Raw genomic sequence first — 26,362 nt, 5'->3', positions numbered from 1 at the left:
ACAGCATTATCATTCATCTCATTCCACTTTCCATCATCTGTAATCTCCATCGGTCTATCTCTAATAGCCGCCAAGCAATTTTCCTTTCTTAAAACTGCTTGTATCTTTATTTTCCACAGCATAAAATTGCTTCCATTGAACTTTGCTATCTCGTACCTTCCCGCTATTATGTCTACAACAATTTTAGGAGACCGGACAAAATAATCCCGCCTTAAATAAAAAATCTCAAAAAATCTTTTCTGATGTGGAAGATCAGTCTAGGCTGCAACCACAGAGTATACTCAGAATTTTAAGAAATTTTAAACCAAGGCTCTAATACCACTTGTTGGTCCCACGTGCGGAATTTGAGATAATAAAATATGAAAATAAAGAATAAACTGGACACCGAGATTTACGTGGAAAACCCCTAAAAATTATTAGGGTAAAAACCACGGGCAAGATGAAAAGAATTCCACTATAATATTTTGTGGTGTACAACTCACTCACTGTGTTTCCAAAGAGAACACACACTCTCTTAATACAGGAGAACAAAATACCACACAAATATTATAGAACTAAGCACTCAAATGTTTATAAGATGAGAGAAAACTCGAAGAACGAATGATTTCCAAACGAAAGGGGGGCTCTATTTATTGAACCTCCTGTCAATGTGAACACGCGTTAAAAACGCGTTATTCAATCTGAAATTTCCTTCGTCAACTATGCGTACCAACCACCACGTTTTTTTTTCTTTTCTTTGGTTGGTCTCTTCATTTATTACATGTCTGTCACATGCATTTGCCAACATGTGCATCTTTTACTAGTATATATATAAAATAGAGATGGATGTTTGGTAAAATAGAGAATGAGACGATTCATATATTATTTTCATATTATTTTGATAATAAATCTAACTAAACAAGAGTAATTATATATATCAAAAAATTATTTTGTAACATTCTTCTTTAAATAATTATCCGCACAACAATTGATTCGTCAAATATTTATTTAACAAGATGGATGTTTGGTAAATTCATCGAGACTCAAACGTTGCTTCTTTAAAATTTTGTGAAAAAAATCTAAGCAAAAAAAATGAACACACGAATAAATACTTCTTTGAATGTAGATGCACCTCATTAAATTTTATTAGAAAAAATTCAATGGGACAAAATTTTTATGAAAGAAAAAGAGTACAATATCTTTAGATACTTGTTAATATGCCTCGTTAAAAATCTTTGCATGAAAAATCACGTGGGAATAATCATAGACGAGAAAAAAAGATACAAATTTAACCGGTCCCCTTGTTACAAGCATCATTTGAAATTATTAACTCTCTGTATTTCGATATTGTACAAGGTTTTGCCAAAATTTGATGAATGTGATAACTTTGTTAAAAAAAAATAGGTCATATTATCTTCAGTTGTTGTGTAATGCCTGAAGTAAATATGACAATTTGTTGATTTAGTAACGAGATATTACTAAACAATTAAGGATTTTTAAAGAATAAAATATGACATATTTTGGACATATGAAGTCCAAATGATTTGAAATTTGGATATAACGTAGAAAACTGAAAGATATAGAAGTTCCATGTTTTGAGTTTTAAAAAATTTGATCGTTTGACTGGTTCAAAAAGATATATCGGTGTTAAAATGTTAAATATATTATATTATATTAAATTAATATAATATTTTTTTTAAAAAGAGTTAAGCCGGTTGAATTCATTTTATTATGAATTGAATTAATGTATATAGACAGGTTTATAGCAGAGGAACCACATAGATAGAAACATGGTTTTGATATATTTTTTCATCTTATGACTTATCGGTTTATCCAATCGTGCTAAAAATGTGTTATAAATCATAAGACGAAAGAGAGATGAATAAACAAAATTCATAAGAGAAATAGAGAACGATTCAATAGTCAAATGCAATTTTAATTGAATTCAATTACCTTATTTATATATATAAAAAATAGAAGAATACAAATCTTTACATATATATTATCTTGTCATATTTATAGGAAAAAAAGTAGAAGAATACAAATCTTTATATGTATTATCTGTCATATTTATCTTGATAATAAATATAACTAAATAAGAAAAATATCTATAACAAGAAATTAGTTTTTAACAAATTTCAATCTTATTTAAAGTTATGTTTATGTCCTAATTATATTACTTTGTTGATGAATTTTTTATTTTTCCAAAATAACATCTCTTTCTAAATCTTTTAATTTTATATTTATCTACATTTCTTAATTCAATATTATGTTCTGTTTTATTTTAAACTTTTTAGATAACTATATTAATTAATTAATACTGATAAAAATGAAAATACATTTTATTTTTAAAAAAATTATAATGTTTAAATAATTATTTTAATTTGTATGATCACACAATACATGCAAAAAAAAAAAAAAAAAACGCTTTTATTAATCTGTTTCAAGGACCCGATATGAGAGGAACCATGTGTACATTAAATATTGATATCTATATATAGTGAAACTAATCTACATCTAACATTCCTCCCTTAGCTTTTAATATGTCTCGGTGGTAAAATGATAGACAAGCGAGACTCAAAATCTCGTGCTAAATAGCGTAAAGGTTCGAGTCGACTCCTAGAATTCTTTATAATAATTCATCGCAGAAAACCCCACTTTTATAAGCTTTCAATTTTTCTCGAGTATAAATCATTGGGATTACATATGTGCCAGAGGAATGACTTTCTGCAGTGTATTTCAAATAAATTTGAGGAGATCATCTCTTAAAAAAATGGTCGACCTCGTAAATTTTCCTAAATATCCCATCAAACCCGAGGCACATATACTAATCGATTTGATCTGTCAATATATGAATAGGTCTCTTGTAAGACGGTATCACGAATTTTTATATGTGAGACATGTCAACCCTACCGATATTCACAATAAAAAGTAATGCTTTTAACATAAAAATAATAGATTTTCATGGATGACCCAAATAAAAGATCAATCTCACGTATGTTTTTACCTCAATATATTACAAACGTCGATTTGTATACATATGTATTCGAAGGATGACATCAAATCAAAAAGGGGATAATATCTATTAAGACTCCAACATTTCTGTTTTTTCTATATCTATTAAAATTATAAATAATTGAATTAAAAAATTCAAAATAACATCACTGCCAATATACTTTAAAAATAATAATTATACAGTACATAAATCAACACATAATATTAATTTAGTTATTATTAATGTTGAAAATGAAGACGGAACAAATTGGCGGGAGGAAAGAACTCCCATTTCCTGCTTCAGTTTTTTATTTGAAGAAAAATGTTCTCTTATGTATGTGCTCTACAACCGCCTATTCTAGATGCTATTTAAGCTAAGAAGAGAAAAGTGCTAATCAAAGAAAACACGATTTTAATAATTTATAAAGGACAACTTTAAGAATTAAAGTTAGTATCTTCTCGTATTCCAAAATTATTTCGTTTTATTTAATATAATTATCATAAAAATCTATTTTAATATAATCTACAACCAATATATCTCAAAAAAATTTCTTTTATTTTTATCTATATTTTTGAATTTAAATAATTATCTCACTGATATGTGTTGAATTTTTTTGTTATTTAATGTTTTTATAATAATTTTTATATATTAGAAGATAAGAATGGTAACATCATTTAAAAATTAAAAAGTTTGGATAAATACTAAAGAAAATATTTTAATAAATTTTTTTTTTTGAAAAGTGGATATTACAGTGATAAAAGAATACGTAAATTTACCAAAATATATATTAATAATAATTTTTATTAAATTAAAATCGAATAAATTTTAAAGAGGTTTTGGTATTTTAAAAAATGACAATGATACAAAAATTAGTCAATTTAGTATATCAAACTTAGTACATAGAAGATTGTATAGATAATTTAGATATAAAATTATTATAAAAAATCAAAGTTTTATAATTAATAATTTTAATATGCAGAAAAAGCACTAGTTTTATTTATTCTTCCTGAAAATGACAGCGATATCGATATTATTAAAGTAGTTTAATACTTGTGCTTAATAGCTAGTGGAAATCATAAAGGAATTCTGCAAAGAGTACTTTAATCGTACGTATGATTTTGTTCAGCCATTTAAAAATGATTAGATCTCTCGTATCTAGATCTCACGAATCTTTATTTGTAAGACGAATCAATCCTACTTATATTCACAATAAAAAGTAATACTTTTAACATAAAAAATAATATATTTTCATGGATGACCCAAATAAGATATTCGTCTCACAAAATACGATCCGTGAGACCGTCTCATACAAATTTTTGCCTTTAAAAATTAACTCAGCAGTTTATTTTTTAGGGTCCCAAATTAATTATAATAACCAGTGATCTTATGCCCATGTTGTTAGCTAATATAATAATATTTTTTATGTTCAATATTTTTAGCTTTTTTATTTTCTATTGTTCCAATTTATTATAATATATTTATCTAAAAATATTTATTTAATCTCAATAATAAATTAAAAAAAAAAAAAAGCAAAAGGCAAACGCTATAAATAATTTGTGTTCTCTAATCGTGGCACTAGATCGAGCAATTCAAAGCATCGTTATTCCTCAAATAAAAAATATTTTTTTTTAAATATATTAACGATATATTATTTTCTATGTTTTTTTAGAAATTAAATTAATATGCATATATATATTGCTTATGTTATGTCACCGAAATTTTTTTAAAACATAGAAATCCACGTAAATTAAATTAGTGGGACAGCTTCTCTTTTTTAATATTGACATTTATTGAAGATGGCGGACAAAGATTCAATTTACAAAATTTGTGAATTGACCCATCGACCAAAAGCACGATAAATTCAAACTATGTATATTCCTCTAGAAAATAAAAATATATAAAGGTTAGTGAGATAGTCGAGTAGATCAATGTTAACGTCGTCGTAGATTCAACGATATCTTATTTATGAAAAAATATTAAATTTTATATCATGCTTATTAACCGCGTTGGGAAGAACCATGTTACGTAATAATGGAATATTGAAATTCAAATATGAATCGTCAACTGAGAAAAAAAAATATTATAATAATAACCCAAGCAAAAAAAACATGGGTAAATTGCAGAGAATCAAATTAAAACCCTAAAAACTAAAAGCAAACTAACTCTAAAAATATGTTATTTATCATATATATTCAAACCCCAGTCTTCTGCAGCAATGGAGTGAAGCCGTGGCAGGAACCCGACGCAGAAGATTTTCTTTACAACGCGGCCGGTCTAAAGATTCTCCAGAACACATTCGCAAGAACTCGTTCAACTCAAAACCGCAGAACTTCTCTTCATCCTCCTCGAGATAACACAAGATTTCTTCGAAGAAACTCGGTTCGCAGGGCAGAAGCAAACCGCCGGTCGTCTGGAATCCGAACTCCTCTTCCGCCTCGTGGAGGAGGTCCCCGAAAACGGGCATGTTAAGGAACCGGGTGGGTATTACGAATCTGCGGCGATCCTGGCCGACGTAGACAGCGACGGAACCGGAGGGAGTCCGGCGTTTGGAAGCGTCGGAGTCGTCGGAATCTGGGGAGATATAGCGCGACGCGAGGCGCGTGAGGCTCTTGGCTTTCCAGCTGCGGACGACTTGCCTCAGCCGCACGATTCGGGCGATCATGTTGACTTTCTTGATGGCGGATGCCATTGTTGCAGTAACTCTCTAGAGAGGGATTCAGAGGTTGTTTAAGAGCAGAAAGCACAAAGAATTCATTGAAATACGAAGGGTTACAGCGGTAGTACAATTATAGTCTGTTTCAGATTATATATATATATATACTTGAAACAGACTGACCTTCCACGCTTCAAACGTCTTCGATTTGTTTTTTTAGAATTTCAATTCAAGTATAAGCATTTGCAACACACACACACACACATATATATATATATATATATATATATAATTTAGTTATCTTTTTGTGTCTGCAAATGCATCTGGTATTTGATTTTATATTCTTTGCAAGTGCAAAATTTGCTGTACATCTTTTTCACATTGATTAATTTTTGGATCCAGATGTAACAATGATGATGTATACCATATAATTTCCTTTTCGATATGTTTCTTTTCTCCCCTCAACGTTGAGAAGATTTTCTCATTAAAATGACAATCAACAAAACGTGTTGTAAACACGCCGCCTGTCTGAGGCTCAAGATATCGAATGATTGATGAGCTATCATAACCAATATAAATTCTGATCTTTCTTTGAGGTCTCATTTTTGTTCGTTGAGGTGGTGCAATATGCACATATACCATACGTCCAAAAATTCTCAGATGAGAAATGTCTGGTTCTTTACCGAATGCAAGCTGCAATGTGGAGTATTTATGATATGCACTTGGTCTGATGCGAATTAACGCAGTAGCAAGTAAAACTGCATGTCCCTATATAGAAACAGAGAGTAGTAGCAAGTAAAACTGCATGTCCCTGTATAGAAATAGAGAGTTTTGTTTTCACAATCATTTGTCTATCAACCAATTGTAGACGTTTAATCAATGATTCAGCGAATCCATTTTGTGTATGTACATGAGCAACATGATGCTCAACAATGATCTCATTGACATAAAATAATCATTGAAAGTTTGGGAAGTAAATTCATCAACATTATTAAGTCTAATTTTCTTGATTGTATGATCTGGAAATTGATTCTGCAATTTTATTATTTGAGCAATTAATCTTGCAAATGCCACATTTCGAGTTGATAATAAATATATATGTGACCATCCGCTGGAGGCATCGATCAATACCATAAAATATCTAAATGATCCACATGGTGGATGAATTGGTTCACAAATAGCATCCTGAATACGTTCAAGAAACATGGGTAATTCAGTTTAGATTTTAGCTGGTAATGGTCTTATAATAAATTTTCCAATAGAACATGTTTTGCATTGAAACTTATTATTTTGAAAGATCTTTAGGTCTTTCAGCGAATAACCATGTGTATTTTCTATAATTTTTCGCATCATTTTTGAACCAGAATTTCCTAATCAATCATGCCAATTAATCAGTATTGAAGAATTATCAATTACCGTGTTTGATTCAATTAGACTTATATTTGTATAATGCAATCTAGTAGGAAGCATTGATAGTTTTTCAACTACATATTTCTTTCCTGATTTATATGTGGTAAGACACATATATTTCTTATTTCCTTCATTTATATTCTGAGTATCATACCTATGGGAATATGTCATTAAAACTCAACAAATTTATTTTCGATTGTGGTGAATACAAAACATCATTTATAAAAAATTTGTACCATTATGTAACAAAAAATGTGTTTTACCACAACATTTAATCAACTCTACAGGACCCAATATTGTATTCACATTTTTTTGTTGGTTTTAGTTCCAAGAAATATCTTTTATCTCGGAGAATAGTGTACGTTGTACTACTATCAGATATGCAAACTTCCACATGATTAGTTCATTGTTTAGCTTTGATCATAGCAGTTTCCATATTTGAACCTCAAAAAAATATGCAATGAAAAAATTTACTGACAATACATATGTAATTTATTGAAAAATATAACACATATAATAATTATACAAAAAAACTTTATCATATGAGTACATGAAAAATAAATTATTTTACATTTATATTTCACAAATATATTGTTCATTTTCAGAGAAATTATTTAGAAAATCTGCAGCATCAATATTTTTCATTTATATTCCACCAGCATATTGGTCATTTTCAGATAAATCATTCAGAAAAGTTACAGCATCAAAATGAGTTGAATCACACAAATGGTCACTGTGTTATGTGAAGTTGGTCTCTTTTTCTTTCTTCTTTATCGATTCTTTATAAAGCTTGCAAAGGTGCTCGGGGGCTCGACAAATACGAGACCAATGTCCTGGAATGCCGCATATAAAACAAGAACTTTCAAATCGTTTTGAGTGATTTTCATTAACACTCATGTTCTCATGATCTCTTTTCAGCGGATGGTTCATGACGCCCTTTTGAGATGAGTTATAGAAGTAACTATCTCGATTATTTTCAAAACCACGGCCGCGACCACGACCACTTCCACGTCCACGACCTCGACCAAAACCTCGTCTTTGACTTTGATTTTGGTTTTCAGGTTTAAATTCATTTTTACTTACAGCATTAACTTCTGGAAATGCTGTCAATCCAGTGGGTCGTGACTAATGATTTTTCATTAGCAGTTCGTTGTTCTTTTCCGCCACAAGAAGAGAAGCGATAAATTCAGAATATCTCGCAAATCCACGCACTCTATATTGTTGATGTAGAGTTATATTTGATGCGTGAAACGTGGAAAATATTTTTTTAACCATTTCTGATTCTGTAACCTCATGTCTTCAAAATTTTAATTGCAAGATTATTCGATAAATCGCTGAATTGTAATCACTGACTTTCTTAAAAATCTTGAAATCTTAACATATTTCATTCATCACGGGCGGTCAGAAGTATAACTTTTTTTATATGTTCAAATCTTTCTTTTAATCCTTTCCACAGAGCCATGCGATCTTTTCGATGAGATATTCACATTTTAAACCTTCATCAAGATGTCAATGTAAAAATATTATAGCTTTAGCTTTTTTCTTGTGATGAAGAGATATAATTTTCTATAATGGTCTCGCTTAGACCCAATGACTCAAGATATATTTCTAATGTCGGGCGCAACAAATTCGAACTTTGCCAAATTTGACATGGTGGTACTAGAAAAATAACAATGCATTTTATTAGTTCAGTTCTATTAATATGACAATAAAAAGTACCAGATAAATTATAAATACAAGAATTCTTAAACGCGAGGCGGATATTCTCCGATAAATACAAGACTATTGATTATAATAACCAAAATAATTATACAAAATATCCTTGAAAGAGCCATCATCTTCTTTTTCGAAAATTTTGATGAAGAAAATTTATTGTGTTTTGGAGCTTGGAAAAATATGGAAAACCGAACTTTCTAATATCGTGTTGATAACGTGTTAAAAGTAAAAATTTACGGTAAAAAGTAAAAATCTCAAACTCATAAAATATATCTAACTACCGACTTTATAAAATTTTCTCTCTACTCAATTATAATTTTCTTCACAAATTGAGACATATTTATAGAATTTTTTTGAAAATAATCTAAAATAAATACATCATTACATATATCATCACATAATAATGTTTAATATTTACAACTGTTATCTTCAACATTCAAATATTCAACTTTTATTTTTAATAATAATTATAATTATAATTATAATATAGAGATAGGTCAAGGAATATAAATATAAATATAAATAATTATAAATAAAATATAAATTATTAATTAAAGAAAGAAAAGACATTTAACCTAGCCCTGCTAGCCCAAAAACCTTCTCCTCGAAGGCGCATAGAGTCCCACCAACTCCGGAGCAGGAAGCAAATAGAAGTTCTCTCTCGGTAAATTAAGATCAAGCCAATTATGATATTGTGGGATCAATTGCTTGCAATTTACTGTAAATCTTTGCGAAATTCTGCATCTCAAGTGTGGATTTTCTAATAAACATCGCCAATGACTAAAGCGATTTGTTCTTGTTTTGGGTTACTGAAATTGATATCTGCTGTCGTTAATTTATGAAAAATATATATGCATCACAGTTGTCAAAGGCTGGCGGCTGGCTCGAGTAGGAGTGTCCTGGGCTCAAATTTGCCCCTGAAACCTATGGGCTGCAATTTGGTTCCCTGAACAGCGACAACTTATTAACTGATGATTATTACGGTGCTGACTTTTGTGTTGATCACTCATCGAGAGGCTTTGTATCGGCGGTTCTGAAGAAAACTGGATATCTAGGTAATGTTGCACCTATGTTTTTAATCTTGTTGAAAGATTTGGTGCTTGGCATGAAATTTTTGAACTTTTTCTCCCCTACCGGAGTTTTTTCAGCACCATGATGTGGTAGGTCGTAGCTGCTGCGTTGATTGTTTAAACAAATTGTTATATCTAGTGTTTTTTGAATGAAAATAAAAGATGTTCCGTATATCCATTGGTATTTCTTGTTGGCGTAAGAATGGATGATTCCTATTGGCATCTTAATCGCCTTAATCATAAGAGATTCGATAACTTACTGAAGTCTCACGGTGGAGATACAAATGGAGTTTAATTAACCCAATGCTTCTCTATACAGTGGTAATCATGCTGACACTTTCTTATTTGAGTAGCTTTTTAATTTGCACTTCATAGTATTTTTACAATTTCATGTTGAATGTGTTATGAGTAAGTTCTTTGTTTTTCATTTCACTAGGTTGCTAATATTCTTTTTAGGTGTTGATTTTGTTCTTGATTACGGAACTTCCGATCTTCAGAGTAACATTAAGTGCCTTAATATAGATTGCAATTGTGGATTTGGGTGGAGAGAAATCTCTCAGTATAAATTTCATTATACTAGGATTAAGGCAATCTGAAATTAAAGGTAAAAAATGATCAAATTTCTTTGTGCTAGTGCGTTTTGTTGGCCTAGAACTTTATCTCCAGCTATTTTTTGATGTACTTGTTGTTATTAATATTTGCAGTCATCAATCTACCATCTAAAGATTTTCAGTACAAAGCTTCTGTTATTGCTGGTGTGAGAGCTGATTTGTGGCCTGCCGTTCTTCAGAAAAAAGTTGTTCCTGCAACCGATTATCCTTTTCTAGCGTGTGAAGCTGGACAAGCTTTGGACCGTTTAAAGAACAATGATAGTACTAGGAAGATTATTTTGCGTATGGACTTCGAGAAGTCCAGTGGCCATCTTAAAATGCAATAAATATATTCACACCTTGGATGATATCGATAATGCAGGAATCGGTACTCTTTTCTTTTTTAAAACAATGTACTCTTGCTTGTAAATTATTAAAAAAATACTCTTGCTTGTAAATTATTAAAAAAAATTATTGGGTTGTAATTAATTACAGCTGCTTTGATTACGAGTGAGTGAACTAAATTTTATCGCAACTAGTAGTCGGAGCGCACGTACGCTGTGTGCATTTTTTTACAATTATAGCATATAGTTTTATTGTTAAAATTTTAATATTTTCTATTAGTTATCTTTCATTACGTACGCGTGCATTTTAGTAATTGTCATTGCAGTAGCAAAGGTACTTTATGATATGTTATTGTCGTGAAACCAATGGATTCACCGAGATAACAAGATCACATGCAGAGATGATATGCAAAATATAAGAAGAAATACACAAATTTATAACAACCAGTTTAAACAAGTTACAATCGGATTACAGATTCTCAAATAAATTACAGATTCAAAGTCAGGATTCAGAATAACATCATCTTCCAAAAACAGTTTCATCAAGTTCTTGTAAAACTCACTCACGACCACACCCCCGGCTGGTTTCCCGGCACAGGCACACAATCTCAATTCCCACATTCTCTAAACTTCCTCACGATTGCCTCATAATCTGACTCCCATGGCACTGTCGATGCCCGATCAAATATATATATAGCAAGGCAATTGTTCAGTTTCCCTTTCTTGGCCATGTGCAGGGGCGACTCTGGGATGGTCAATCTGGTGTCACCGTCACATTCCAGATTATCCAGATGCTTGTATATAGTGTTGGAGGATTTAATCTTCAAAGTTTTTTAAATTTAATAGTGGCCTATCAGTCGATCACTTAAAATTTTTCAATCTATCATATTTTTTTATCCTTAATCATTTGCCTTTCTTCATGTTAACATAACCTTTGAATCGAAGAAAACCTAAATCAACCGACGAGAAATTCATACTTGTGACTATGAGAGGTAAATCCTTTTTTTATTTTGATTCTAATTTTTTTTCAAATTTGCGAAGACAATATGGAATTTCTCTGGGTTTTCTGATCTCGTTCATACCAGTAGGCTGCTCTCGTGTATAGCGCTCTCTCTCTCTCTAGCTCATGTCGTGTTGCATTCTATTTACTCCTACCTAAATGACGTTGTTTAGTGATGTTATTTATTGTTAAATAATATTATGGAATATGGCCATGTGTTTGTTGGCGTCTTGTAACACCATTGAATCATTTGATATCAATTTTTTTACATAATTTAATAAAATTGTTTAGTTCTTTAATAATTAATATGTTTGGACAAATGTTTGACATCTCTTGCTAAAGATTTTCTCTTCGGAAAACTATGAAATACTTATTTATTGCGGGGGAATCTTGTTTTGTATTTTTTGATAGCAAAAAGAAATATGAGGATGAATTTGTCTCTGTACCAGGAAAATTTACATAGAAATGATTTCTTGTTAGCACTTATTACAAAGTTTATTGCGTTAAAGAACTTATTATTTGATATTCTAACTTTATTTCTTTGAATAATGCATAATGCACCAGTTGTCATCATCCTTTGGTAGGTCTTGAAAGAATCTTGAAAATTCTTTTGACTCATAAGGGTTGTTATGATATTAATGGGGATGATCTATTTTTGGAATTGATATTCTTGAGATGCTCATTACCAAGAGAAGCAAAATCGACCATTGATATAGTGAATTACTTAAAGAAAATTGATGAGTGTTTCCCAAATGCTCATATTGCTTATAATATCTTGTTGATTGTCCCGATCACAGTAGCAAGTGCAGAGCGAAGTTTCTCAAAGTTAAAGCTCATCAAAATTTTTCTTTGATCAACCATGTCAAAAGAAAGATTAAATGGATTGGCTATGTTATCGATTCAGAAATAAATTATTGAACAACTTGATTATACAGACTTGATTAGTATTTTTAACTGTTAGGCGGGTTGTTTTTTAGTGATCATTTTGGATATGTCTGATATTTTTATTCATTTAGTTTTTTATATTATATTTAACGTATTGATTTAATTTGAAAAATTGATATGAAACTAAAAAAAATATGAACAAACATTATGATTCATATGTCTCTTTTTAAAAGTTAGATTCAGGCCCAGATATTGTTAAGATCGGCCCTAGGTGCAACCTCTAAAGAATGGAACCGTATCATGAAAACCATGATTAGGAGTCATAAATCAGATGTGATACGATGAGACTAATCTGGGAGTAGTGTTTATGTACCCTCAGTTTGTTCTTGCTCAGGTGAAGATGGATAATTCGGTCAGTTGGTTCTCATATATTGTGTATGGTAGCCCAAATGCTATACTGGGAAGAAAACTCTGGAATAACATGACAATGGGATGGGTCGGGGACGGATTTGCATTCCCAATCACTGTCTTCGATTTTTATACTCGCCTCTATCCTCGCATTTTCGGGTTCGGGGATTGGTTCGAACATGCAGGAATCAAATCCCCATCCCCCCTTGTTCAAAAATATTAATAAGGCGAGTTCGAAGATTTTCTGAACCCAAACTTATTATTATTTATTATTATTATTATCAGTATTAATAATTATAATATTATTAATATTTTACAGTCAACAAAATATTATTAATTTTTTCAAAAAGTAATATTACTATATTATTAATATTAATAACAATAACAATAATATTATTTGTAGGACGAGTTCAGACGTGGGATCCTCGAACTATTTCGGGGATTATAAAAAATTCTCGAATCCAAATTCGAAAAAATCAAAGATCTCCGTCATCGTTTAAGATTTTCTCAACGTGAAAAATTTGAAATCCATATTCTAGAATGACCTTGATGCAGAGTCTTGGTAGTGGGGGACCCTAGATTTCGTTAGGATACTACAACTCCGTGCTCACGGATGAAGAAACTAACTCCACCGATGGGAAATCTAACCACTGTACTGTAGGGTTTTCGGAATTGATGTTCCATCGAGGCCTGTGCGGGCAGAATGAATTTTTATGGATCATTACAATAGTGGGAATGAAGCCCAACCCATTTGTATTAAATGGGCCTGGCTTCACATGGTTTGTACATGAATTACATGACCCAAATATTTTAAACCCGGCATCTCACGAAGGACCATTTCTTTGTATCGCTTTGATAACTGAAAATTGACAATTTTCAAACAAATGGAGAATTAGGGTTTGATTTTGATTTTTTCACGATTGAAATTATATTAATAATTGCAGTGAGCATTCCGTTGCCCTGGTAAGCAACCTCCTTTACTTCCATTTTTATACGTTAATATTTTATTAAGCATATGGTAATGTGAATGGAATTCTTCTGATTTTGAAGACCAAAATTTTACCGTTGTTGGTACTGAATTTGCTTTATTCGCTCGAAGCTGAATTTTCGGTTGCTGAAAAGTGATACCCTGAAGCTGTCGCGCTATTCTCGTGGAATTTTTCGTCTTGCAATATTCAGTATTATGCTTGTTTGCTATTTTTTCCGGTTATTAATTCCGGTCACATAGTTGTAAATTGGCTTTGTGCATGTTTTGTATTTAATTATGTGTCCTATTTGTAATCTCTGCACCATTTCAGCGCTGCGTTGTGTTTTTCACTTTTGTGCCTTAGGCTGACCCCATCTTCTTGTATTATTTATCATCCCTTATTTAGGATTATGCGCAGCCGAATATTTTGTTTAACTTAACTGCAGAGTGAACTGGGAACGTCCTCATGTTTTGATATTGTGTAATATTTGCTATATTTGACTCTGCAGATGAAGGTTGTGGATTATGATAGCTGCGATGGTCCACATGTTTTACGAGTAAAAGAGGCTCCAATGCCCACTGTTGGAGATGATGAGGTAATGATAAAAGTAGCCGCGACTGGACTAAATATGTACGATGCTTTGTGCCATCGGGATTCTCTACGCGCGGCCAAGTCATATCTTGGGTTTGAGTGTTCTGGGGTAGTTGTTGCTGTTGGCTCCGAAGTATCTAACTTTAAAGAGGGCGTCGAGGTGTGTATCAGTTGTTGCTGACTGAGCAGTTCAAGGTTTTTTTTCTCCACATTTAAACAATTGGGTTTGTTATGACAACGCATTTTGTGTTTTCCATTTATACCAGGTTTGTGCGATTCTTAGAAAAGGGGGCGGGTATGCAGAGTTTGTATCGGTTCACATAGATTTTGTTTTGCCAATTCCTCGCGGAGTTTCCATTGTTGAAGCAGCAGCGTTGCCACTAGCGTCATGCTTCTCTCTCTATGCTCTTTCGATATTGTCCGAAGCCACCCCGAGCAAAATAATCTTGGTATGGCCATGTTTTGAAGCTAAATCTAATAGTTTATAAAAGTGAAACTTTAAAAATCAACTGCAGATACACGAGGCTGCAAGTGGATTTGACATATTTGCTCTCCAATATGCTAAGTACGTTGGTTGCAAAGTATTTGCTGCAGCAGGTAGTATTGATTATTGTTTTCATTTTGTGTTAATTTATCCTGTGCAACTGCAGTTGCATTTTAACTGTTCACGTGCATATGTATTTGATTCTTAATGTGCATGCAAATTGATAAATTTGATGTATTCGTACTATTCCTATGGTTACGGAAAATAATATGCCAGCATCATAATAACTGTCTTAACTTATTAATGCCTGTTTGCCCAAAAAAAACATATTAATGCTTGTTTATAAAGTAATATCACAAGATGGCTTTTTTCTCAAGGCCATACTAGGTAAGTATGATAACCAAGTAGTGATCACAGCTTTTTTGTTGAGCTTACCTTTTGACATTTGGAACATTAATTGACTTCTCAGGAAGTTAGAGAATAATAAATTCTCTCTAGACCACTTGTGATGACCTACTACATGTGCTCATGTAATGAGTCACAATGGGACTGATATTATGTTGTGATGTATTGGATTGACTTTATTCGACACATTTCATATTCCAAATGTATTTGGCTCAGCATGTAGTCAATGGCCTTGGAAATATTTAAAGACCTCAAAATTTACAACCATAAAGGCTTCTTTGTCAAATTCCTTCAAACAAAGACATGAATTATTGATTGTGTTGAGTAATTCCAAATGGCCATGATCGTTCTTGTCCTAAGTTTGCCGGTTGCTTCTTCATCACCCATCGTGTGGGCACCTTCTTCAAATGTTCAACACCCAAACTTTCAGTACCTGAACCACATAGAAACACATCTCTCCAGTTCTCAATAACTTTATTTTGTAATCCTTTTCCATTTGGATGTTATTATTCATAGGAAAGTATATATATAATTTAAGTCATCTATAAAAAAAGTATAAAAAAACACGCATGCCAACATATTCTGTAGGGTCTTTATCCTGAGCCACTACTTAACAGACTAATAACCATGCGATAATAAACTAGATAACAATAATTAAACAACGAAAACCAAATAACTTAATCATCTTACAACCCAAACGAAAACTGAATAATAATCTCAGTTTTAAACATTAATACAACCATATTGAATACATAATCCTGCATGAAAAACCAAATAAAACCTCCACCGGATCACCACTGAAAATCCAACTGCTCTAGCCACTGTCCTGGACATTCGAACCATCCAACCTAAGACCTTCCCCGTGGATTGGGGTGCCTAAGATGAAAACAAGGACGTGAGCGACAATTGCCCAATACGATAATGTACGAGTGTACAAACTGATATGATGCATGTGAAATACAATATGCTCGGATATCAAGGATCAAGTCAAGAATCTTATGCTCAGTCTAGAGGCGTCTGAGTGTGTAGTCTCTGATCTGCCTTAGGCTTGTTTTGGCTCCCACACTCATCGTCAAGACGTGGACCTACAATGTCCAGGGTCATCAGAGCCCTCGGGTCCCGTCGGACACTGTAGCTTTCGATGCCCACCGTCCAAAATACATAACAGGGCTGAGTGACCCCAACAAATGAAGTATATATAAAAAGATATCTGGCCCAACGTAATATGTCATGCATAATATGCCAAAATAATAAAAACATGTATCATGCAACAGATAAATATGCAGCATATGATAGTGTATAGTACGCTTGGATATCTCAGTCAGTACATAACGTATCTCAGTAAAACAATCTGACAGAAAGTTACTCTTCCGAACCTAGACAATACCAACATAATGAAATCACTGTCAAGCCAAATTTTGAATTACCAAACATGCTTCAAAGTTCTTCATAATTATCCTTAAATCACTATTTAAGGCTTTAAGATTATACCTGCGTCCATCGTCAGCCCGTTGATGACGTCTCAATCTGTGTGTCCCGGTTCACCGACCCCTCCTCGAGTCGACACTATCTTCGAAGCTTTCCAACACTAAACTGCCCTAGAAAATGGCTAGAAAATCTAAGGTATATGGCTAGAATTCGAGAGAGTAGATGAGGGAAAGCGGTGTAGGAAAACAAATGAAATCAGCTTCCATTTATAGGCTGCAACTGGACTAGTTAGAAGATCAGAATTCAATCTTATCTGCCACGTGTTATAATCTCATTCGTCTAGTTGGTTTTTTCGGGATAATGAAGTAGATTGGGTGGTCCATTTTAAATCTGGTGGATCACAACAGGTTAATCCTGAATTATCAATTCCTTAATAATGCTTAATTAACAACTCTTTAACAATCTCTTAATTAGTAATTCATTCAAAACAATGATTCAAGTCATTGCATATTTCTTCCATTCATTTGATGTGACTAATTATTTTTCGGCCTTCATCCCAAGAAATCCCACTTTGCTTTTGGACATCTACAACAACACTAATATTTTTTCCAAGCCTTGACCCTATTTTTTAATATTTTCTTTTGTCAATTAAGGTGCAATTTGGAATTTAAATAGATCACAAAAAATGCTTGTGGTTTTCAAGTATCTCCATCTCATTTGTTTCTTGAGCCATTTGGTCAATCAGAACCTTTGCCAAATGGTTGTCCATGTCTCCATTCCATGACACGTAATTCCTTGATGATTTACATAGTTTCTTATGACATTCACCTATAGATTGACACGTCATTTATGTTTAATACTAGCACTTTTCGTTGTTTGACTGAATAAGGTACCAATGCAAACAACTAAGTTTCAATTGATATATCCCACAAGATAATAACTGCCAGTAGAAACATAATCCCGTCAAAGTTCAAGGCTAACAATCTCTATGTACATTATCATGTTTTTGGCATAAACAACTCAGCAGTCAGCCTAAAATACGGCCATTGGAAGAAATAGAATTGCAGAAAATAATTTCTTAAATTCCACAGTGATCAATACCCGTGACACACATTTCCAATCGAATGATCGTTACTCAGGTGGGAAAATCTATAAAAATACAAAACACTCTAGATCGGGATTTGCGGCGTTCATTCTCATACTGACAAAAAAAATCCAACAAAAAAAATCCAATGCCCAAAGAAGTACAAATAAAATACCCATAAATCCAAGCTAATTACATTTGGGTATCGAATTGAAGTGCGAAAACTTGAATTTCACTTACCATACTTACTCAAAAAACACCATAAATTTCATATTAAAATCACTACTCAAGCATTTATCTGAGCCCACACACAGAGATACAAAAATACATTTCCAGAAAAAGTTTTAACTGAACCTGTGCAAGATTGATACAAAGAAGAAGAGCCAGAGGTGTTTTCGAAGAAGCAGGTGGGTGTGCGGACCTGAAGAAGAGGCCTGGATCGAAGTTGAATTTTCAGATCTGGGGATTCGGGATAACGTGTTAGATGAGTGGATTTCAAGACCATTTAAAATATGAGGATTGGGATTTGAAATTCAAATCAGCCCAATTTAGTTTTGCATCCTAACAGGGGGAGTGGATTTACACCCTAACAGGGGGAGTGGAGAGGCTCAGAAGGAGATAAACAATGAAGTATTAAATCCATCACATAGAAACGAAAAGTGTATTTCTGAAATTATGATAAGTTTTTTTCTTATTCTACTATCACTAAGTCTACCAATATATACAGAATAATCAGACGCACAATCCCTTAAGTTTAGGTGCTAGTGGAAATACTCAAAAGGTTCGGGCTTAATTCGGGTCTCAAGATAAATTGGGATAAAAGTGTTGTGGTGGGACTGAATATGTTGGAAGAGGAAGTCGATGGATTGGCACTAACAATTGGGCCATTTGGGTGCAAAAAGGAAAATTGCCGATTAAGTATCTAGGGGTTCCTTTGGGAGGAAACCCAACGACTACGGAGTTTTGGGAACCAGTGCTTTCCAAAATGACAAAAAAATTAGCAAGTTGGAAAAAGTCATTCTCTCGAGGGGGGTCGACTCACTTTGATAAAGGCAGTTTTAAGTGCGATGCCATCTTACTTCATGTCTCTATTCAAAGTGCCAATTCGGGTGGCAAAAAAAATGGAAAAATTGATGAGGAATTTCTTTTGGGATGGAGCCGATGGGAAAAATCGTTGTCATGTAGTCGGATGGGAGCAAGTCTGCAAACCAAAGGACAAGGGAGCCTGCCTGCCTGGGCTTGGGGAATATTTGCTTAAGAAATAAGGCACTTTTTGGGAAATGGTGGTGGATGGGGAGGTTCAGTGGAAAGGGGGACACTGTGGAAAAAAGTAATTATCAGCATTTATGGTCTTCAGGATAATGGATGGGACGTGGTGTTTGCGGGGAATTCGACTTTCAGAAGCCCTTGGAAATGTATACCTCGATCTTACCCGGCTTTTCATTAGTTGGTTAGGGGGTGCTCAAAGAGGGTAATATCATTCGTTTTTGGGAGGATGATTGGGTAGGGGGGTTCCGTTAAAAGACCGTTTCCCTTCACTATTTCAGATTTCCACATCAACAAACAAACTTGTCAATAACTTTGTAGATGTCGTCGCTAGCAGCGTCAATTCTTTTGTCCAATGGGATGTGAGAATTAGAAGAGATTTTAATGAGGTTGAAGTACGTGAGTTCACTGTTTTCTTAGGGGTCTTAGAGGCCGTCCAGTTGGAGAAGGGTATCGAGGATGTTAGAATTTGGCTGGGGGACTCCTCAGGATTGTTTACTCTGTTAGATCTTTTTACAATTTTTTTTCCCGTTTTCAAATTTCCCTTCCTTTTTCTACTATCAAAATATTTGGAAAGTACCGATCCCGCCAAAGGTTCAAGTTTTCTCGTGGATTGTGGCTTTGGGGAAACTACCAACTTGTGATTCAGTACAAAGAAGGTGGCCGGCCTATGTCTTATGCCCGCAATGGTGTTGTTTGTGCCGAAAGCAAGGGAGAATCAAGATAATTTATTGGTGCACTATTCCTTCTCAACTAAGATTTTGATAAAAGCGCTAAAAGAGATGGGTTTTCTATGGACATTTCCGAACAAGGAAAAAGACCTGTTTATTATGGAGCCATGTTTGCAAACAGGGAAACGACATAAAAAGTTCTGGTGTATGATAATTCATTGCATATTTTGGTCCATATAGTTGGAATGAAATAGAAGAATTTTTGAAGAGAAGTCGGAGTCCATGGAAGAAGTCTGGGAGAAAATAAAATTCAGAGTCACCAGTTGGTCGACAATATTGCGAGAGTATAAACATCCATGTATCTCAGATTTAGTTAGGGATTGAAAATATTTATGGTCGTGATTATGACGTTGTAGTGTTGATTTCATTTCCCTTGTAACGTGCGGATTGCTTATCCGCTTTATTTTAGACTTTTATTATCATTATAATAAAATTTAGTTTCCTATAAAAAAAAGATGATGATGCATAGGAACGAATGCCACACATCCAAATGCTATGAGCTGTAAATCAGATGATTTGCGAGATATAGGTAAGGTTTCTTTAAAAATTGCCAAAAGTAACTTGAAATATAGAACTCTTGACCGCATTTTGTTAATTAGGTAAGTAGCAGTTAAAATAATGCTCCCTCGTGAATATTTAGGTACTCTAGTGGTAAACTTTAGAAACCTTGTTACAACTAGGAGGTGTCTATTTTTACTTTTTGCCACCCCATTTTGTTGTTTTTTTTATTATACAAGAGTTATGATGAATTATACCCTTTTATTGGGAAAAAACCCCAAATTTTGATTAAAAAATTATGTCCGTCATCACTTCTGAATATGGGTGAGATTTATTCTCGCCTGTATTGTCTGTGGGGAAAGTCACACTTGTATCTAAAGTCATGGCCCTCTATTGGGAGACAGATATTTTAGATATCTGTTTCGGCTACCAATTCCAAGACCCAAAGTGAAAATGAAAGTATAAAGAGGCCAAAGAGAGAGAGATCGATTTTAGTCTGTTACAGCTGCTTCCACACCCTTAGGACTGATCGCTGCATCTGCTCTTCACGTCAGAGCTGTTATTTTCAGAGCTCTAAGGGACATTCATACCTGGGTAATCAAAGCCCGGACTCTGATACATGCAGAGAGGTGCAGAAGAAGACAGAGAATAAATAATTAAATCCATCACATAGAAAGGAAAAGTGTATTTCTGAAATCATGATGAGTTTTTTTCTTATTTTAAATGCACTAGGTCTGCTCATATATACAGAATAATCAGACTTAATTCTAGGCAAAATCCCTTAAGTTTAGGTGCTAGACAATAATTATCATTGATTAGCCTGTGTACTTTAGTAGCGACTATTCATAGAATATCTCTACACAAAAACAATATTTCCTAATATTTTCTCCACAATTAGTGTGTGTAGTCTCACATCAAAACCTCCACCTTTTTCATTGTGTTGTCTCCGTTTTTCTATTTTTATTCTGCTTAGAGCATTCTAGAAACTGCAATGACTGTAATTATTCTTTGATTTCTTCAAATTTAATATTAGATTGTTTTTTCCATGTCATTCCTTTCTTTGATTAAGAGAATAAAAAGGGAAGGATCCCTGCTGGATTTGGTGAAAATAGCATAAGATTGGTGCTCGTTTCACCTGCCATGTTTTCTTAGCAGGGTGATAACGGCGAACAGAATCGATTTGTTTTATGATTCGGCGAAATGAAATAAGCCAATTCGGTGGTCTTAAATGTTGAAATAGTTACAGGGTTGGTCAAACAGGGTTTTAGATGTTGTTATTACAGTGATATGTACTTGAGATATCGGGTGACTTTCAAAAGTAGAGTGTACATTGCTAAGTTTTCAAATTTTTTTGCCGAAGGGAATGTTTGATTAGTTAATTGGATGTGGCGCCATGCAATTCAGGTGAGAAAACATTGAGGCAGCATCATGCCCATACCCCCACCATATTTTGTGAAATATTCGTCAAGTGATATGCGACTAAATGGATGCTTTTTCTAGGAATGGAAGAAAAGCTGTTGCTTTGCAAAATGCTGGGAGCAGATGTCTGCATCAACTACAAGAAACAGGGCTTTCCCGAACGCGTAAAAGCTGAAACCGGAGGAAAAGGTACATGCAGCATTATCGTGCTTTTTTACAATTATTATTATTATTATTTAGGTAAAAATTTAGTTACAAAAACATTTTCACTTTTTATGGGCTGATGATAGAGAGTTAGACCTTACAAAATCATTTGGGTATCACTTCCTTTTCTGACGGACCTTATAAGCTCCTCAGTCCTTCCAACTTGTAGTGAGGTATATGATATATCATTTTAAATATTTACAGAGTGCTCACATTTTATAAGATGTTAGATGTAGCTTCTGAGTGTAGCCGCATAACATTTCTCCTTGATTTAATTGTGTCAAAACCTCTTAGATTTCACTAGCTGCTACTTCGGGAATAACTTTTTGCTTTATTTTCCTCTGCCTATTAATATGTCTCAGTTTGCTTAGAAAATTTATTGTTATATTCTTTCAATTGTAGTTATTATCGACCAAGTGTTAAAATCCATCACAAGCACCATCTTAATTCTCGTTCGAAAGTATTGTTTGATAAATCAATTTCTTCTTCTAGATAAAGGATTATTCCACGTAAGGGTTCACAAAAACTTATATTTTGGGCAGTTCTTTGCCCTTTCAATACTATCTATTTTGAACTTGATCTACTTCACAATGCTGGGACATAGGTTCCTTTAGTCCTGAAACAAAATTCAAGTGTGTATCACATTCCACCATATTGTGTGAGAACCTTGTCATATTTGGGAAACATCATCAACCAATCAAAAAGTGCGAGTCTGTGTTGGATTCTTTTAAAAGAATATATATATTTAATATTTATGTATTGTGACATTCATCAGTCATCGTCGTTTAACTGCATTCAGTTTTTCTTGGAAGTGAACGGCCACTTCTGACAAAGATGTTGGTCATGCCGTCATGTAAAAATTACTGAACACTCGTCATGGAGGTAACAAAATAACAAGAGAATAGTACTACAAAGCATAAGTCTTTTTCCTTCCTCGCGAGTACAGCATGATGAGCCCATTCTATGGCAGAGAATAGCTTATGCTAGCTTCTTTTCTCGGTGAGATGAAATAAAGTGGTGTGTTTAACTGTTTTCAATAGATGGGAGAGATTTCTTGCAGGGGATCAGACCACGAGTTGTGTACTCCAGAGGCTCTTCCATAATTATGTTCCATTTCCTATTGAATATAAGAGTATTGTCAACAAATGTCGACTAAATCATTTTAATTTGTTTTGAGGATGTGCATTACTTGTAGACATTGATAAAACATGATATAAAATACCCACTTGAAACAGTAAATACGGACTATTAGATGTAAGGAGAAAGCTACAACATCCTCAGCTTGTTGAGGAAGAGGAAAAGTTTGAAATCCTGATTCTATTAGGTTCACGTGGATCTAATTATATCAAGTCTTAAAAAAAATTCTGGATTGCATCTTGGACAACAAATTTGAAAGACTTTAGTCATTTAGGGATTTCGGATTTAGTTACAGACTGGAAATTGATTTGCGTGTGATAATTGTGCGACGTTGTCATAGAGTTTGTGCTTATTGAAGTGTTATATGATGTAGTCAGACAGTGTTGGGTTTATTTACCTTCTTGTAATCTTGTTGCGGATTACTTATCCGCGAAAATGGTGTAACATCATATTATAATAAAATTTAGTTTTCTATCAAAAAAAAAAAATTGTAGTTATTGCGTATTGAAAGAACAACAGACATGATAATCTATAGGTGCTTGATTATCTTACATGATTATCTTGCCTTCTTCTGTCATGTTGAGTTAGAAGTGGAAGAGTAAAGATATCGTCATATTATTATGTTTGAACCTACAATGTGATGGATGATCAATAAAATATCGAGGTGTCTCGTTGACCAACGAAAATGATGCAGAGTCTCTTATCTATATAGTATTGTGTAGATCAGAGCATATCTAACTGGTTTGTTATCGAGACATATTTGCTTGGAGTTCAATTTTTAGTCTCGTACTTCTTAGATGTATTTACGGTCACATCGCACTTTACACAATAATATGAGGGTATGAGTAGCAGGTAGGAAAGTGGTTTGTGAGTTTGTGACCAAAAGGGTGTCCCAAAAACATGTACCTATTGAGTGGTGTGATTGGTTGCAACATCGTTGCATATGCATTTCGATTGAGACATTATGCGTCTATATAATGTAATGTACATTTCAATGAATGGGAAAAAGAATTTTGGTAGATTTATTGCGATCGTATTTTACCAACTTCAGTGCTTGATTCGGTAATATATTGTATGTATATCTCAATCTCAGGTCACCGATGCCTTGGTTCTCTATATCTAACTCGGCCGTCTTTGTAGGGGTGGACATTATAGTGGATGTCAATGGGAGTGATTATTTTCGAAGGAACGTGGACTGTCTGGCCATAGACGGGTCTCTTGTCAGTTTAGGAACCAAGAGTGGGCGTTGTGCGGATATTGAAATTTCGGTCCTCGGGGCGAAAGATATTCGTGTTGTGGGTAGTTACTTGTCCTTTTAGATGAATTTTTTACTTAGTTCTTTTCGTTTTCTGTTGATATTGATTATCTTTTTACTTGGCTCCATTTTATTAATGACTTTTAATGGTGTATATAGGGGGGGGGGGGGGGGGGAGTAGATTGGGTTGGCTTCTGTCTAATGTTGCGGTAAGGTTTTGGCCACTAATAGAAGCTGGATTTGTGAAGCCAATAATTGGAGCTATTTTTAGCTTCTCTCAAGCCGCGGAGGCACATAGAGCCTTGGAGGAGTACCGTTTTCCAGGCAAACTATTATTGGTTCCCAGCATCTAACGTTTTTTAGTTCAAACGAAAATACATCGAGTCTTGTCAGCTTTCGTTTGGTTGACGTGTAGGTCCGTGGTTTGTTCTTGGAGCGAAAAAGTATGGTTAAAAAGAAGGGGTAGTTTGTGGATTATGTGATACGTGTATTGCAAGGGACGGCGAATGCTTTTGGGATTTGTGCCCGTTGCATTTATGAGTTATTTCATTTATTCGATGGAACTCATTTATTGTCTGGTCCACGCTGATGATTCATGTTTTGTCACATTAACGTTATCAACATTGATATTATGCAATCGGTATGCATGTGGGCTTTTCTTTGAAAGTTAATACCATCTTTTCCTCAATTGGTTAAAATGAGTACTATTGAGTTGTGATTCATTCTACTTTATTATTGATATGCTATGATATAGTTAATGCGCTGTTCCATTATTATTGGAAGTAAGTTAAAACGGGTTAGGCCGTATGAGTTTTGGGTTAAGAAGGGTTGGCTTTCCATTTATTTTACAAAAATAAAATTCTATTAATTATTAAATAAAATATTTTTCTTTTATTTAATTATTATGTGGTCTGTATGAAACTTGTAGAATGTAAAATGAGTTCGTATGTATTAAGATTTATATATGAATATTGAATATTTTTATTGTAGAATATTTTTCTTTTATTTAATTATTATGTGGTCTTTTATTAATATTTTTCTTTTGTATTCCAAGTTAATTCACTTGGTGATTTTAAATTTTCTCCCCTAATGTTAGAAATTTAGTTTATTTAAAACGAGATTTTGTAAATCGCGTCGTGAAAACATCTTTAGTCGTTGGTTATAAATATTGAATAACCGAAAAAGAATCATATCCAACATACCGCATATCCAAAAATTCTTATTTAAGAAATATTAGGCACTTGGCTAAAACCTAGTTGTAAAAGATATAATTCGTTATTACTAATTGATCATATGTGTATATTTGTTGCTGCATGCAAAATAGCATTTTCCTAGACAAATGTGGGGAGATTTGTCCTCACAATTAATAGTCTTGACTATTAATTGGAGACGCTTAATCAATTACTCTGCTAAACTATTTTGTGTATGAAATGAGAAGTAGAATGTTCAACAATCATCTCAATTGATATACAATGATCATTAAAAATATGAGATATAAATTCATCAGCATCATCAAAATTGATCCTCTTTCAAGCTTTGATCATCAATTACGTGACCGAGTTCTTGGTCCTTGGCAAGTTAGGCGCCTGAATTTATTATTTACTTCTGTAGGCAAATGATGAGCAACAAAGGTCCAAGATCATATATCAAAGTTCATATTAGATTTATGCCCAGGCCCCGAAGTTCTTGAATTGGGTTATGTCATGATGGAAGCCATTTGTTTTGTGTCTCTCTTTTTTTCTACTTTGAAAGGTAATGCGCTGCCACACGCACAAGTGCCATAGACGGTAGAAGCATTAATGATTGAAGCCACCAGAACAAGAGAGAACCTTTACACATGGT

At 33.4% G+C, this 26,362-nt stretch overlaps 2 protein-coding genes and 1 long non-coding RNA gene across 6 annotated transcripts; 2 read left to right on the top strand and 1 right to left on the bottom strand.

Moving 5' to 3' along the window:
* Positions 1-5,156: 5,156 nt before the first annotated feature.
* Positions 5,157-5,663, bottom strand: LOC142548339 (protein SMALL AUXIN UP-REGULATED RNA 51-like). Its single transcript, XM_075656643.1, has one exon. It carries the CDS (start codon positions 5,661-5,663, stop codon positions 5,157-5,159), a length of 507 nt encoding a protein of 168 aa, XP_075512758.1.
* A 3,647-nt stretch (positions 5,664-9,310) lies between these two features.
* Positions 9,311-10,902, top strand: LOC142547957 (uncharacterized). Its single transcript, XR_012820824.1, has 4 exons — positions 9,311-9,417; positions 9,616-9,808; positions 10,280-10,427; positions 10,528-10,902. It is a non-coding gene; the product is annotated as an uncharacterized LOC142547957 (long non-coding RNA).
* A 2,961-nt stretch (positions 10,903-13,863) lies between these two features.
* Positions 13,864-25,172, top strand: LOC142548459 (uncharacterized). 4 transcript variants are annotated; one of them, XM_075656792.1, is made up of 7 exons: positions 13,864-14,013; positions 14,150-14,228; positions 14,527-14,769; positions 14,876-15,058; positions 15,125-15,206; positions 22,006-22,113; positions 24,406-25,172. In XM_075656792.1, exons 3-7 carry the CDS (start codon positions 14,527-14,529, stop codon positions 24,582-24,584), a joined length of 795 nt encoding a protein of 264 aa, XP_075512907.1. In that variant the 5' UTR covers positions 13,864-14,013; positions 14,150-14,228; the 3' UTR covers positions 24,585-25,172. The 4 variants fall into 4 exon arrangements, with proteins under 4 accessions (XP_075512907.1, XP_075512910.1, XP_075512909.1 ...); XM_075656795.1 differs by having other exon boundaries at positions 24,359-24,496; XM_075656793.1 differs by having other exon boundaries at positions 13,879-14,013; positions 14,101-14,228.
* Positions 25,173-26,362: the final 1,190 nt, after the last annotated feature.

Source organism: Primulina tabacum, chromosome 6, assembly GCF_025594145.1.
Source record: "Primulina tabacum isolate GXHZ01 chromosome 6, ASM2559414v2, whole genome shotgun sequence".
Taxonomy (NCBI): Eukaryota; Viridiplantae; Streptophyta; class Magnoliopsida; order Lamiales; family Gesneriaceae; genus Primulina; species Primulina tabacum.
This window is presented reverse-complemented; position numbering and strand designations above follow the sequence as displayed.